The sequence below is a fragment of the Tympanuchus pallidicinctus genome, unplaced genomic scaffold (assembly GCF_026119805.1).
Source record: "Tympanuchus pallidicinctus isolate F22 unplaced genomic scaffold, pur_lepc_1.0 scaffold1, whole genome shotgun sequence".
In the NCBI taxonomy this organism is placed as follows: Eukaryota; Metazoa; Chordata; class Aves; order Galliformes; family Phasianidae; genus Tympanuchus; species Tympanuchus pallidicinctus.
In genome coordinates this window covers 12,143,699-12,161,087 of record NW_026294618.1, presented here as the reverse complement: position 1 = coordinate 12,161,087, position 17,389 = coordinate 12,143,699, and the positions used below count along the sequence as shown (strand labels likewise).

At 37.0% G+C, this 17,389-nt stretch overlaps 1 protein-coding gene across 2 annotated transcripts in view; it reads right to left on the bottom strand.

The window, feature by feature from the left end:
- Positions 1–279: 279 nt before the first annotated feature.
- NBAS (NBAS subunit of NRZ tethering complex) overlaps positions 280–17,389 on the bottom strand; it is a 156,941-nt gene continuing 139,831 nt past the window's right edge. For both annotated transcript variants that reach the window (XM_052703229.1, XM_052703322.1), the window contains 2 exons: positions 12,669–12,797; positions 280–1,739 (listed from right to left, as the gene is read on the bottom strand). In XM_052703229.1, the coding sequence (XP_052559189.1) occupies positions 1,464–1,739; positions 12,669–12,797 (405 nt within the window). In that variant the 3' untranslated portion in view covers positions 280–1,463. The remainder of the gene's footprint in view (positions 1,740–12,668; positions 12,798–17,389) is intronic.

Genomic DNA, 17,389 nt, shown 5'->3' with positions numbered 1-17,389 from the left:
CACTGAATTCTGACTGTTACCAGTATTAACTGAATCTATCACCATTGTCTGTACTGTAGGCACGATACTTCCATCATTCAATTGTGAACTGCAATCACTGCACGAGAATGTGTTCGCTGTTGCTGGGTTATTTTTCTTCATTTTTATTTGAAGAGAGCAGAGCAGTCTATGAAGGACTCCATATGGCATTCCAGTACGTACAAGAAGGTTATTATCTACATAGTGGAGCCAGGTTCTTCACAGCATGCATGGCAAGAAAATGAGAGAAATGGCAGAAGCTGCAAAAAAATGGCTTTGAAAATCTTTATATACGTATCTCCTCTTGTTTAACATGGGGACATCCTGCCTGGCAGAGTTGCACAGACCCCATCCTTGGCAGGTTTCAAGACTTGATTGAATAAAGCCCTGAACAACCTGTTCTGACATTAAAGGAACCCCATCTGAGGAGGATGGATATCTCCTCCTGGACGATGGACACTTCCAACCTGTGTGATCCTACGGTGTCTAAAGTTTCTGTGCATTATAACATAAAAACTATATCTGAACACAAAATTAGGCCAAAGATTTACAGATCCATTTTAACAACAAATTTATATTAACATATGGAACATCAAAACCTTACAGTAGTGCAGACAACGTAGTAGATGAACAATTCTCTTGTTAAAAAAATCTTAGAAAATAAATCAGCAATCCGTTGACTAATTAAAACAAAAAGGCATTTGGAAACCAACTCACCTTTGTAATTTTTCAGAAATCAAGTAAAATACTTTGAAAGTGCTTTCACACAAAAAGTAGGAATAAACGTCATGGATTTGAGATGGAGCTTCCCAAACTGCAGAGAAAAACGCTTCTAAGATTAAAGCAGTATACAATCATAGGAAAGTCCAGCTTGTCCTTACAAATAAACTAAGGAGAAATGGGAATTTCAGAAAAAGAGGCAAAAGAGAGAAAAGAAGAAAAAAAGAGATGCTACAATAAATGTAAAATATTTTACTTACTGCAAACAACATTGCACAATACCAAACTCTAAGGTTTTGAAATTCTCAGGAATTACTTTCCATTGTGATACTTTGTTCCATACATCTTTATATTTTTACATTAGTTTTACATTATGACAAGAGTAAATTACATACAGAGATTAAGACAAATTGTATATAACCCATCAGATTACTAACCTTTCATTTACATGTCAAAGTTTAATCATTCAACATTCTTCTCTGGTAAGAAAACTTTATCAGGTTCACTGTTGTGCTAGTTGTATTACACAATTACACTGTCTACACCAATAATTTTTTTAAACCATTAGAGGTATATGGAACTGCACTGTAAATGTGCTATTCGCATTTTCTTCAAAACATAGGTAATCATAGCTAACTTTGTTATTTTGTTACTAGAACAACAATTTCTCCCTTTTGTAGAAGGCCTCCAGAGTAAAGCCAGACAAATCAATAAATCCAACATTATTAAATCCAATGCTGAATAGTCTGGAGGGCAGAAGTAAAAGTCCTGAGTGCAGGATGAGTTCCTCGATAAGACAGCAAGAGAGATCCTGCCTCTGCGTTGAACCCTGCTTCTTTAAGTTGTTTTGCTGTTTCCTCTACATCCCAGCCTCCTTCTGCCTGGTTAGCCAGCAAGTGGTCAATAAGGCGAGGATAGAAGGCAGTTGATATGCACTTTACCACCAATTTGGCATTGAGGAGCAAGGAAAGTATTTCAGCATCACAATTGGAATCATCCACCTACAAAGAATGAAAAATCCATAGTAATTAAAAATGAATTACCAGATACATCTATCAACCAGAACATGCTATGACTGTTCTAACTGCACAGTGTGACCTTGAAAGCAAGATGATACACAACTCTGAATGGATTAATAACAACAATACATACTTTGCATACTTCTGAACACATACAGATGTATTTTTACGTAGGCTGAGAGCAGGGCCTGTTTAGCTGGGCGAAGAAAAGACTGACGGGATCTTAATAATGAGTACAAATATCTTAAGAGAGAGTATCATCAAGATAGGGCCATGCTGTTGCTGTGGTGGACAGGACAAGAGACAACAGGCTCAAATTGAAACACAGGAAGTTCCATGTACATATGAGAAAAAAAACTTCACCGTGAGGGTGACTGAGCACTGAAACACATTACTCAGAGAGGTTATGTCTCCTCCTTTGGGATTTTCAAAACCTGCCTGGATGTGATCCTGCCCAGTGTGCTGTAGGTGACTCCACTTGAAGCACAGGAGGGTTGGGCTAGATGACCCCAAGTGGTCCCTTCCAACCTCAACCATTCTGTGATTCTGTGATCTTTAACAGTTTAATTACATTAGGATAAATATTTGTCCTGTATGAAGTTAAGGAATAAGAATGCTTAATAACCAGGGTAGGATTACATGAAAAGTTTACACTGAGTTCTCAGTGCCCAGAGTGCAGAATGGACCACATCACTTACCTCCTTATTAATAAGGACACACTGGGGAAGGTCAGAGCAGAACACATCATATTTTAGTCACTTTTATTAATATGACATTATTATTAATATGACATATATTATTAATATGACACAAACATTGCATTTTATACTGACAGCACTCTCAAAATCAAGCAGATTTTCCAGAAGAATATTTCCAAAAAATATTTGGAGCACACATCTCTGTGAGACACCGCAGGAAAAGCTGGCTGTTTGATACATTAGAGTACACACTCACTCGAAAATCTAGTCTATCAGTTTACAAATAACCGAGTACATTAAACTCTATTTGAACGAATTTTGATCAAAGCATTTTCTAGGTTCCATGAAATGCATTGTCATTTTAATCAGTTAGGATGTCATGACGCTCAAATAAATGCAATAAAACAATGCAAATAATGCAAAAAGGACCAAAACAGCAGTAGACAATTCTGAATTTAATGACTGCATCCTATCAACTTACAAATATAGTAGATAAATGCTTGCATTTACAAAAAAACAAACACAAAACAAAACCTATATTGAAAGTTTTTTTTTTTGCTTTTTTCTATAATAATGATGCCTTATACACTTCATACCCACATACCAACAAATAATAAAAACCCAATAATCCAGTGATTTGGCACCACTTGAAGACCCATTCAGCTACGACTACTGTATACTGAAAGACTTGCCAATAATACTTGAGAATTTGAACAATTTTTAATCTAATTATCATTAAAAAACATTTAACCCTGAATCTTTTCAGACATTTAACATTTCTCTCTCACTGTCCAAACTAAAACAGTACAAAGCTTTGCTTCCTCTTGCTCATATGTAATGGGCAGCACTCATTCTCCGCCCCTAGCTTTACCAGGAGCACACACTGTAAGAGGTGCTTCTGACTTATAAACCCATTCTCTATTCCATGAAGCTTCCACCACTATTACTCTGTAATAGCAACAATTTGCAGGGAACTTATTTACGTACTTTCCAGAAAGACCAAACATAACTGTAATCTATCAGTCAAGAAAACCAAACTTACTGGTGAGTATCTTTCTCACACACATACATTGTGTGTACAATGTACACCAGTTAGGGACCATGTCATGTGGGAGATTACTCCTTACAGTTTCCCTGTAGGGGCAGTCAAAGAAACAGGATCCTCAATGCATAAATCACATCAGGTGTGTGACCTTCCCTTAAATGCATGGCATTACAAGACTCAAGTTTTGTTACCTTGTTTGAGAGTACTGATATTTGTATGCAGAGGAACTGCCTTCATAAGGGACCATCAGGAGCTCACAGTATTGAAGTGGATGAGAAAACTACCACTAACTTCAGAAGAAAGAACTTCCTTCGAAGCAATAACAAATTCTTTTAGAAGAAAGGTCTTTACTGAATCTAAACAATTTTAGACTGATTAATATGTTTGCCTTCTGTGAGAGGAAAAGTCAGTATAAAATCAAATCATGTATATGCTAAGAAACAGTAATAATTTGTTGCTCTATTCTGGAAAAGATGTACACTATAGAGTATACATACAATTAAAAAAGGGAAAAATAGAATACATTAAATATCAAAGCATGAAAAGAAACTATATTTCATCAATCACAAAGCCTCAGATAACCGCTGCTAGGTGTGAGTGCAGCTCATCTCCAGACAGCTGTTTATCACATTTAGTAACACATGATTATTCCTTTTAGTTTATAAGTTTTCTAGAAAAAGAGAATGACTTTATTTATATTATTCAAGAAGATAGTTTGCTGTTTTGCCCTCACACTACTTTTTCTATTAATTCATTTAAGTGCTTTTCTTTCCATTGAAATCTTAGACAGCTTCCTTCAAGTCTTGTATTTTTCTAAATTGAGAGGTTGGAGAAATCTTCTGCTGCACCTCTGTGCTCCATATGCTCTATTCTTGACCACTACGTAGGGCACAGCTTTACTAAGAACTTCACTGTTTGATTTTATGGACGTAAACCACAAACAATAATTACAGTAATGAGAATAACAACAGATGGGAAGTCTAATTTAAGTTTTTCAGGCTACTATTCTGCTAATGGAAATTCCTACAGATTAATGTAATTTAATGTGGTAAAAATCTACAAATTGGAGAGAGACAAGTATGAAAGTAGTACATCTTTTTTCAACATAAAAATGTTAAAACATTGCAGCTACACTATGGACATGAAGATGTCCACAGACGTAACACAGAAGTAGAGCAATTCGCCTGTACTCGTGCATGAAAAAGATTGCTGTGTATTTATACACAACAAAAGAGCAGACAAAATGCTCTTGTTTGTGTCTGACAGCCCATACATAAGATTGAATTGCCTGGTAGGTTGAAACTGATCAAGTGAATTCAAGGCTGAATTCTGAAAGTATGGTAAAAGGGGAAATCTTTGAAAGGTATTTAGCTGCAGGTGGCTGGATGGAGACATAAGATGGCAACAGTCCAGAAAGCCAATTGTAGCCTGGGCTGCTCCTAAAGCAGCATGATCAGCACGTTAGGGAGATGATTTTCCCCCTCTGCTCTGATGTCAGGGGGCCCCACCTGGAGTACTGTATTCAGTTCTAGGGCCCACAATGTGAAAAGAACATTACACAGTTGGAATGGGTCCAGAGGAGGCCACAAGGACTATCAGAGGACTGGAGCACCTCTCCTACAAAGAAAGATTGAGAGTGTTGTGCTTGTTCAACCTGAAGTAGAGAAGGATCTCGGGAGTGACCTTATATAGCAGAATTCTAGTACCTTAAAGAGGTCCAAAGAAATCAGGGAGTGTAGCAATAAGAAAAGAGGTTTTAAACTAAAAGAGGAGAGACTTAGATTAGATATAAGGAAATAATAACTTTAAAGAGAGAGTGGTGAGGCACTGGAACGGGCTGTCCAGAGAGGCTGTGGATTCCCCAGACCTGGAGGTGTTCAAGGCCAGGTTGGATGAGGCCCTGGACAGCTTCTTCTAGCAGATGGTATCACTGCCCATGGCAGGGGGGTTGAAACTAAATGACCTCTAAGGTCCATTCAAGCCCAAACCATACTATGATCCTATAAACATCTCCTTTTAAAACATTCCCTGGGACCAAGGCCACTCCTGTTCTGTACTACTTTGGTAAATCTAAGTGGAAGCTTCAAATGAAGTTAACAGGATTCCAAATAAAGAGAAGACAACAGTTTTGATAAAAACTGTTGTAGTCTTTGGCAAATGATACTGCAGAATGTAATAGCTCATCCAAACTCAAAGGGAAAACTGGGCAAAACTGAGGAAGAAAATGACTAGCAGTTACTCAGTACGCAAATACATATGACTGAAAATAACTGGAAGCTGTGAGGATAGTTCAGAATAAGAACATACACATACAGCCTTCTGTGTGAAGTAATAGCATTGGTGGATAAAGGACAACTGGTCTTTACTTGTCTAGCTGGAATTCTGCAAGGCCTTTGACATGGTCCCACAAGACATCCTTATCTCTAAGCTGAAAAGATACTGATTTGAAAGGTAGACTATTTGGAGGATAAGGAATTGGCTGGAAGGTCACAGCCAGAGGGTTGTGGTCCATGGCTCTGTGACCATGTGGAGGCCAACGGTGCTCCACAAGGTTCTCTCTTGAAACTCATGCTCTTCAACATGACCTGGGCTGTGAGATTGAGTGCACTCTCAGCAAGTTTGCTGATGACACTAAACTGAATGGTGCTATTGATAGAACAGAAGGAAATAATGTCATATAAAGGGACCTGGACAGGGTTTGAAAAGTGCCCAAGTGAATCTGATGAGGGAGACTAGCTTTTTTACATACGCAGACAGTGATAAGTCAAGGGAAAATTATTTTAAACTAAAAGAATGGAGATTTATGTTGGATGTGAGGAAGAAATTCTTTACTCAGATCTTGATGAGGCACTGGAATAGGTTGCCGAGAGAAGCTGTGGATTCCCCATTCCTGGAGGCATTCAAGGCCAGGCCCTGGGCAGCCTGATCTGATGGATGGCAACTCTGCTCGCAGCAGGGGGAGTGGAACTGGATGGTCTTTAAGGCCCTTTCAACCCAGGCCATTCTATGATTCTGTGATTCTGTTTCTTCTGCTTTTACTCTTCACTAGACTTGTAATTATTCCCCCTCTGTCAGAGCCAGGACACTGATCTAGATAGACTTCTGATCCTCAAAATTGTACATGTTTGCACATAAATTAAATGTTATTTTTGCTTGCTGATAATTTTGACCATATTTCAAATATTCTTTGAATTAGCACACATTGGCTACAAGAATATCAACCTAGCATACAAACCAAATATTAACCTATAGAAAACACAAAATCTCTAAATTTACTATAGTTTCTTTTTAAAATTTTTTTGAAAGTGAATGCAGTTAAGACAATTTCTGCAAAGCAACTCTACCATCCTAGTAATAAAAAGGTGTATTTTTTTTTCCAGGCAGCCAGCAAAGCAGGATCTTATTAATGAGTTGCTTCTGATCCACCTGCGTATGTAATGCCCTTACTCTCCCATGATCATAACTGAATCTTAAAGCACTGGCTCTCGTAGGATACAGCTGATCCCCCAAAACATTGTTCCACTGATATGGAATGAAACCGACTGCAGTTCAAGCAAATCTCAGAGGCAAAGGCATCTTCTGCCAAATAAATGCATAACCACCTTTCATCTTGTGTAAACATGAGAGTAAACCATACACCACATTAAAGTGAAACATAAAAAATATACAACAGAGAAAAATCTTTTTATCTACCAACACTACCATGCTGAGTGTGCTAATTTTTTCATTAGTGTAAAGCCCTGTTACTTTTGAAAGGCTTAAATGGGAGAAGCTTCACTTTTTTCACACCCATTTCCTCTTCAGTTGGTTTTGACAGTACAAATTTAGCATAATGTTCACACAGACAGTGTGCACAGATACAAGCAGAAGAAGAGGAAAGGAAATCCTGTTCTTTTTTTCCTTGTCTTACATACCTTCTTGCATATTGGCTGAAATCTACACTAATGATACATGCATTCAAGTTTTATTTCTGATGACTGCCTCACTTCTATAGACTACCAATAATTTTTCCTGCTAGAAGCTGTATTCATCTAAAATTCCAGAGGCCACATAAAAATGAAATTGCAATAGATGCACTCATCATTTCCATCACTGCATTGCTAAAGCATTCTGCTTAGAACAGGGTTTGTGCATTTTATCCAAATATCTCTCTGATGCAAAATTTATAAAAGGGTCTACATCTGCTGATGATAAATCATGCCTCAGCAGGGCCTCCCTCGACAAGCTCAGTATTGAAGACCACTCTCTCTCCACAAGTCTCAACCTTTTTCTGTGTATCCTCAGCAGGACAGGGAGGAGCCAGCCTCATCCCAAAGTCTTAGGGAGGACACATTCAAGCTGTTTCTGAAACACTCTTGGCAAATGAACCGAACAAGAAGCAGCTGTACAACCAACTATGCTGACACCTGTATTTCTGAATCAGAGTGACATTTGGTGTCTTATGTTCAACTTGGTGTTGTTGGTGTATAATTAGTAAGGTTTAAGCATGCTTGCCTGGGGCTTTGCCATCAGCACAATGATGTTACCAACTGCAAATGGGCTAAGGCTTGAGGCACTCAGCTCTGCCAATATAGCAGCTTTCCTGGGCGAGCACAGTCAGGGAATCTGCGTTTTATACAGCCTTCTATGCTAAACAGGTAGGTGAACATCAACCTTGCCACAGGTGGAAGCTCTTCTGACCTATTGGGAAGAGTAACTTGAGGCATCTAGGAAGTTTTACTGGTAATCACTGCGGCCTCTGAAAATTCAAGTGACCATAAATGAAAGAAGAAAAACAAAAGTGTCCTATTCTCCAGGACTAATGCTGTATCTCATACCAGTAACCAGTATTTTTACTGTTTGTTGTTACAGCCTACCTAGACATTATACCACAGGTGTATGATAAAAATCTCTCTGTAGCAAGAACTTCAGATAAGCAAGAGCTGGTCAGAAGGTTCCCTTTATCTAACACAGAAAGGGCCAGGTCAAAGTCTGGGCAATTCCCAGTCAACAGTTTTTTTTATGTAGGTGCGCAGAGTGTTTGGTAAAAGCAACAGGCAATGTTTTATCCACAGCTTATGCACTAAAAAGCCCATGCATTATGAAATATGGAAACTAATGGAAAAATAAGAGCTGCTGATGACAGTAACAGCTAAAAAGATCTGAATCTGTTACATCCTTGAGTATTCACTCTACATCAGAATGGATGCAAAAATGATATACGTTTTATTTCTGAATGGAGTCAGCTTAGTTACAATACAAATTAAGTAAGGAGATAAGAAAATAAAGCGATCTAAAAAAAAGTCTAGAAAAGTAAATGAGAGAGGGAGAGAACTGTTAGGTGAAATACACATAATTTCACAATATTTATCTTAAAAGATAAGCCGTATAAAGAGAGTAGTCATACAATAACATTCTATTAATCTCCTACATTCTTCATAATTTTTCATACTATATTTTTCAATAAATTATTTTGTAAAGGTAGTCTCAGTAGTTCAGCATTGAAAGTATAGGATGTAAACGGAGACAGGTATTATTTTGGATTAACTGAAACATTTTCTGGTCCCACTTTCTATTAAAGCCTAAAGATAAATATGTATTTGCACTGATTATTTTAGTCTCATGTTATCTTTATTAACAATATACCTACCAACAGGCAGGAGAACATTCAGTTGCTCTGTTCCAAGTGTAAGTCTTTATCAGTGAAAGATAATCAAGTGTACACACAACATGGAAACCTTTATCAGGAAAAAAAAAAAAGTCTGGCTTCTAAGAGTAAAATCTAAGTTTCATTGGCAGTAATAAGCTTATTTAAGCAAACTTCTTACATTTTCAATTATTTTTTAAAATTATTTGTATACCACAACAGAGGAAGACTGGTAATTTCTATTATCAAAAATAGGCATTTGGCAGTTTATAAAAAGATGCACAATAAAAAGTGAAGTCTGCAATTTCAAAAGAGCTTACACAAAATCTTGGTTGTTTTATTATAGGCAAAAGCTACACAACTCTTAGTATCAGCACTTCAGCATCATCCTTTTAACTGTAAACATCCATAAAGCTGTCAGCAACATAAAACAAATGGCTAACTAATACATCGTATCAGCAAGTGCTGTACTTTTCTCACAGTCATGTTTGTGAGCTGTTGTTACACTATGTCAGGGAATCAATAGCTATGATTTCCCTTTGCCAGATGTTATTTGTCCTTTTCCTATTTAATGGAAGCAGAAATGGGCTTCCTATAAAAAAAAAAAATCACTAAAAAAAATTTACGAAAGCATTAACAGTTCTTTTACTGTTGCTAAAAAGAAAAAAAAAAAAAAAAAAAAAAAAAAAATTATGCATACAAAATTATAATGAATAAACACTGACATAGCCAAATGCAATACGTATGCACTTCTACTTAGCTAGCTCCAAAAGTAATGCCTCTATTTACCATGGAACCTACAACAGATACAAAGACCACAATGACACTATGTAATAGAGCAAATTCTCAGCTACAAAGCACCACAATCAGCTATGCATTTTTGCCAGTGATGAACAAGAGCCTGTATGCCACAATCATAACAATCTGCACCAGCCAAAGCAATCTGCTGTTGCTGTCACCACTGCAGAAATGCACCACCCATCTCCTCACTGTGCTTACATCCACTGTTGGTTCTCCATAAATGTTGAGCAAGTGTAGATGAATGCCAATAAGTTCCACTTTTTCTACATGGAGGAATTTAATGACACACATTTGCTTCATATACACTTCCACGTCAGATGCCATTGTGTCAGAGTGCCCCTCTCCTGCCATCTGTCATATGGCAACAACATGCGATGGGATATTGATGGAAAGATTCAACCTCTGCTGTCACAAAATCAACATCCACCTCTGGCGTTGTGGGCCACAATAATAAAATAGGAGGCATTACTTTCAGAGCAGCCCTTGTAGTTGGTAACACACCAACTTCTGCAACAATATGAGATTTGTATATAACAAGGAATGAATGATAATTCCTACACCATACAGGAAAAGTCTGTGCTACTTCCTTTTCCTCACATCCTATGTTCAAATACTGGGTAAATTATGTTTGATAGTATGAAGCCAATAATACATTTTCATTGAATTATGATTAAATATTAGACCAAAGCTAAATGCTTTAGAATTCTAGGTTATGTACCATTATTATGGAGGTTTATGCTCATATTAATATTGAATTAGGAAGAAAAACTAGAAATGGCTTATCAAACTACCTTCTCCTAATCAAAAATAACATAATAACATAATAGGAATGCATAGGTGTATGTACCAAGCTTTATATTACTGAGAAGATAATATGGTTCCTACTCCTAAAACTTCAATAAAACCTAATCGGACTAGAATGTAAAAAATCGAATGCTGCAGCACATTGGAAAGAAGAGGCCAGTTAATAGAGCAATACAATTAGCAGCCATTCAGAAGGTGCTACTGCACAGCACTGGGCTTGAAAAGTAGTTAAATAAAATGTACTCAGACATAAAACCCTGCTGGGAAGCTTGCGAGCTAGTCACTAACTCAGCAGCTTTCATCTGTTAACAAGAAAGTCAATTTTAAAAGGTTAAAAGAACATATACATGAAAAAGTGGATGCATCGAGTGGCCAGATGCTTCTCTATAAGATCATCTTGTTTCTTAAAAACAATTAGAAACCAAAATCTACAGCTGTAGGTGTTAAAAAACAAAAAAAAAAAAACCAAAACAAACAAACAAAAAAACTCACTACAGAAATCTGCATTTTGAGGGAAAAAAACCCATAATTTTTGCATTTAATCTGTGTAAGTAACAGGGAATATGGTTCTCTCCCTAGAACGAGATTTTCAACTAAGAAATACTTCAAATTCATACTAGATGTTAATTACAACAATGACATTTTGATACAAGCAGACATATACTGCATGTATCATGCCCTTCTTCCTTTCCTGCAACTGTTTTAAACATCCAGTTACGTTCCGTAATGTTGCTGCTTCACACGTTTCAGTAATAACACTTCTTTTTTTGAAGGCAAATTAGAAACACCTAGGTGAAGCAGATAAAACCTCAGGCAATTGAGAATAAAAGAGGAGTGAGATTAAGAGCAGAATCATTGGAAGAGCGAGGTGCAGAATATCCTCCCTAGGGAACAGAGGATGGTGTGAAAGCAGGGGAAATCACTGCACTGCTTGTTTTAACTAAGGAATCTGAAAAACTTATTGCAATGTATATAACTGGAGCAATCTGGACCCTCATTTATTATTTTACACTTTAATATGCAACTTACGAGTCCTCTAAGAGATGATATAAATTTCAGGAACATTGTTTTTCTTAAATAAATACTATACTATACTTCTGGGGACTGTCAATGCAGTTATCCAGCCAGAACAAAAAGCCATTCCTCCTCTTTTGTCACAGACAGCTAGATTGCAGACCACAGCTAACAAATCAAAGCAAGTCTTTCAGGTTGTACATGCACATTCATTTAAATGTTTGAAGAAGTTTCAAACTTCAGGAGGAGAAAAAAAAACGATAATACAATGCTTCTGCCTAGGAAACTCACTTCCACAATTTTAGATTTTACTTCTTAACTGCAAAGAAAACACACAAGACAAAAAACAACAAATAAAGTGTAACTTTATACAGCAACTGAGAAATACACAGTAATGTATTTCACTTCTTGTCCAAGGAAGAGGTGTTATTTAGCTATTTTCACCAGAAACTGCTACAATATCAAATGAAAACGTGTTTAGAATTACACAAAATTCCCAAGCATACATTCCTGTATCTATCTGTTCTACAGAACAAAAGGGCTCCAACAGCTCACTACAGGACAAGTTTGTCAGAAAACTGCTAACTCATTTGTTGTACTTTTATCAGTTAAAAAAACAACAAGCAAGAACAGCCTCATAGAGATAACAATCTACTTTATATAACACAATATATGTTCCACCATATTGACTTGCAATAGCATACTAGATAATTTAAAGAAAGTGTCGTCAGCTTTAATTACCTGAAGTATATATAAAAGATCTTATGAGCACTGTGTTACTCCTGTTCTGTCAACACAATAGCTGTGGAAAACCTTAATAATGATAAGGGCCTCAATAGTCTGCTTATCAAGATGGTAGGTAAGATAAGAAAACTAATTTATTACCATAAACTCTGAAGTGTGGTTAATTCAACTGCTCATACCTTAGTGACAGCTGTTATCTGCTTCAGTGCCATTGTGTGAAGATCTTGATCCATGCTCTCCACCAGTAGTTTTAGGGATGGCAGCAAGAGGGAATGGTCAAGCAGCAACAAGCATATTTCTTTTATACACTGAAAATAAAAGTAAACTCATTCAGCAAGATCTCTGGAGATATTAACATCATCATTCATACTAAAATTTATGAAAATTTTGTGCCAAATGCAGTATGAATACCAACATATGAAACAAATGAACTCCCTGATGGAAACTCTTTAGAAAGCTGAACAGACAGATTTAAAAAACAATGTACAATAAGTGGAGTGTTTGTTACATTAAGGCAAGACAAGCCTGAACCTACATTACATTCTGGAGTTTCTTAAACAGGAACAGAGAAATCACAGCCCTCTCTGGGATTAATACATTTGTGCTCAGTGAAACAATGCAAAGCTCAGGAAGAAATTTACCAGGCACCTTTGATACTTCTGTGATTCAATTATGCAAAAATGGAACAAATCAAAGAGAAAAAAACAGTATATACCACAGTGCAACACCATAAAGCTTTGTTGCAAAACTATTTCAAACTTAATACAAAGTTCTATACGTGATGAAAGCACAGCAATTCAACCTTTCTCTCTTTTACATAATTTCTTATATTTTATAAAAAAGCACAAATTTAGGATCAAAAACTGATGCAATCAAGGACTGATAACCTTTTTTAAAAGCCATGTGTTTCCAAATCTGCAACTTGGACTGCAGCTTAGCAACGAAGCAAACAAAGCCATCAAACAAAAAAACTCTCATATGTAACTTGCACTTTTGTTTTCTCTCAACAGTGCAATGATTTATCCACTTCAAAAAGCATTTAGATTAACAAATTACACAATAAATCAGACTACAATTTCCTTTTCCTTTTTCCAAGAATGCTGTTCATTTGCTACAACCATTTTCCACAGAGACCCAGTAGAGATATCCTACATTATAGGGAACTTCCACTGAGAATTCTGAGTATTATGCAACACTGTCCTCTTGAAAATATCAGCCAAATCATCCACGGGTCTCTGTTACACTACAACTTTTAGAAAAACCACAACTGCCAAATGCTCATTAAACTTTTGATAATTTCACATTGCACTGGATTTCTTTTGAGCAGTATGCTTGATATAACAAGAAATTTACTAAATGAAATCTTAGAGATTCACTCTACAAAGTCTCCTTTCCTTGAAAATGTGTACCCATGGCAGTAAATGGAGCTTATGCTCAAATATTTCAAAAATAACTTGTGAATTGCAACAAACTGAACAAAACACCAGTTTTACCATACTTGGTAACTTTTTCTACCTGAAAGCCTCTCAAAGCTAAACAAAGAAGCAGCATCATAAGAAACTACCCATAAAAAGGCTCTCTAAAAGAACTCCAAATCATATTTTATGATGGTGTGTCGAAGAAAAGGAAACTAAACAAATTTTCCAATGTAACTAGGTACACTACACACTTAAAGCAGCAGGTGAAGGAGACCAATGCTGCAGGTGTTGACTGTGTTTGCTGTCTCATTGCACTGCTTTAAGACAAGGAAAACTGTATCATTCAGCAAGCAAATGCAATATTAACTTCCTTATTTTCAAAGCAATTGCATTTAACTCAGATGACGTGCCACTGTTTAGTCTGCATCTTAGATGTTTCAAGATGATGCTCTAATACTGGTTATGCATTCTAATGGGACATTTTGTGAAGCAATCTGCTTTGTTCATCACAGAGGCATAAAGGCCTCCACAGAAGAAAACACACACTTAGCTATCCAATTAGTTTAGCAGATTTGAAGTGAAAGGTTGTTAGACTTCAGGTGGCTACCAGACGTTGTACTAGAGCATCTTTGTGCCTTATTTTAATGTGCCTAGGAGACATCAGATATCCAGAAACAACGTTCAAATTTAGAGAACCCATAATTTCCCTTAAAGCAGAAGCACATTCCAGTGATTGTCATGCTTCCTGTTATATGCTTCTTTGTAAACTAAGAGTCTTTTATTAGCTTCTTTTCCCTGTAGAAACATCCACATCAACTCACTTCTCTGCCTCTCATAAGATAATATACTACACTCTTTCAGTCTTCTACTTTCAGGTATTTTTTATCTCTGCACTAATTTTTGCATGCTATCTGTTCTGTCCCTCACTTTTAAGCATCATTTCAAAATGCAGCTGTAATAACAAAGCATCATATTCTTATCAGTGGTTTACACATCCTCTATTTTCCTGGTACTCTTGTGACATGGCATCATGATTAATGACACACTGCTATGAAAAAATCTAGTAACAAAATGCAAAAAAAAAAACCAAACAAAGAATAAACAAAAACAAAACAAAACAAACAAACAAAAAAACCCCATACCTTTCTTGCTTTAGTTTTTATTAGAAGATCTCAACCAAATAAACAGTAATAATAATGGGTGAGAATTTAGCACTGAAAAATTTGTTTGATAAATAAATAAACAGGTGTTTCTAGGACTGAAAAATTCACCTGAAGCACCCACAAAAAAATAATAAATCAAGAGACATCACCCTTGATAAGAAGATGGGCTACGTAAGACTGATAAAGAGCAGCCTGTCCTTTAGAAATAGAAGAAAAAAGACACACAAGAGGAAAAGGAATTGTAAACTTATCAGATACTAAGTCTGTGAAAATGATCAAAACATATAATGAGAAATCAAGCAAAAAATCATACAGAAAAATGCTTCTATGGGCCTCTGCAACAGGTTTCATAGTTAGGAATAAGGTCATCACTATGGTGTATTTTCAATTTTGCACGACTTTGAAAATGTCAATGAAACACTATCAGAGACACGAGGGAAATAATACATAGAACAGCCTGGTACAACTTGCAAACCCTTCCAGCAGCCTCTCTCCCTTTTTCCAACAAAGAGATGGGACAATTTGCCAAGCACAGAAGACTGTCCAAATAACACAGCCATCTCCTCGTACTTCTGTCACAAATGAATGCACTGCTGCTTTGGATAAAAACTAGAAATCCAGCCATCTGCAGTAAGCCAACACCTACAACACTTCTCAAGACCAAGATAAGCAGCTTTTTCTCTGCAATAACAGTGGAATGTGTTTGTGGTGTGAGGCTGTGTATACAGTGGATAGGATGGTATCTGTGTCAGGGTATCTGTGACTTTCCTTCTGTCATTGCCATGAAGTAGCAGAAACTTTTGTAAAGGATTTACAAAGCAGATTTCACAGGAGTCTGCTTTTGCTTGAGTATTATTCAAAGTTTTAATGGGTAGCTTCAATAACTGGATTCAGAGTATAAGCAGTATTATGTCAGGAGACAGCACTTAAATTGAGTGCAAGCTTGCAGATAACACAAGGCTGAGTGGTGTAGTTGGAATGTCTAAGGGACAGGATACCATCCAGAGAGACCTAGGAAGGATCAAGCTGTCTTGCATTACACTGCATTACATGGGCAACCCCCATTATCAGTACCAGCTGAGAGATATAAGGATAGTGCACAGCCCTTACAAAAAAAACCAAAAACCAAAAAACAAAAAAAAACTTGGAGGTACTAATATAGCTGGGAAGCTAAACATGAGCTAGCAATGTGATCTCACAGACCAGAAAGTCAACTGTATCCTGGGCTGCCTCAAAAGAAGCGTGGCCAGCAAGGTGAAGAAGGTGATCTGCCTCTTTGCTCTGCACTGGTGAGACCTCACCTGGAGTACTGTGTCCAGATGTGGAGTCCTCAGAACAGGAGAGACACAGACCTGTTGGAGCATGCCCAGATGAGGACCACAGAAATGATCCAAGGAATGGAACACTGCCACTGCAAGGACAGGCTGAGAGAGCTGGGGCAGTTTAGCCTGGAGAAGTAGAGGTGACAGCAGCCTTATAGAGTCTAAAGGGGGCACTAAGGAAGAAGGGGATGGACACTTTAGCAAGGTCTGTTGTTGACAGGACAAGGGAAATGGTTTCAAACTAAAAGAGGGGAGATTCAGTCTGGATATAAGGAAGTTGTTTTTTATGACAAGCACTGGAACAGAGCTTGCCCACAGAGGTGGGAGATGTCCCAGCCCTAGAGACTTGAAACATCAGGCTGGATGAGCTCTGAACAAACCGGTCTAGTTGTAGATATCCCTGTTCATTGCATGGGAGTTGGATTATATGACCTTTAAAGGTCCCTTCCAAATCAAATGATTCTATGATTTCATGAAATTCAAAAACCTAAAGAAAAAAAAAGATCAGAATCAACTGTGAGTGAAGAAAAACATACAAAGTAAATTCATATATAAAAAGCAGGAATAATCAGCTAATAGAAAAATGTTATTCTAAGAGATAAGCACTTTATGGCCACTAGAACCTCAGCAGACTACAAAGAAGAGATTAGATGCATTCTCCCATTTAAGTGTTCAGGTTACCTGACACATGACCATGACCTAAACCTTGATAGAAAAACATATTCATGATATGAGACATTCAGAGGAGTCAAGTTCTAACACTCAGTGTAAGAAGACTTGCCCTTTTCTCAAGAAATTAACTGGGAAACACAGGAGAAGTCAGGTAGTTCAAATGTGCATTTCAAGCAAGTAAAACAACGCTTACTTCAGTGAAAAGTAATGAAGAAAAACCTATCCACTGAATAATGCAAATGAAACCAACCAAAACAAAAAGCCCACATACACAAAGATTAAAAATATGCAATTCCCTAGAAGACATTAAAAAGAATTTGGCTGT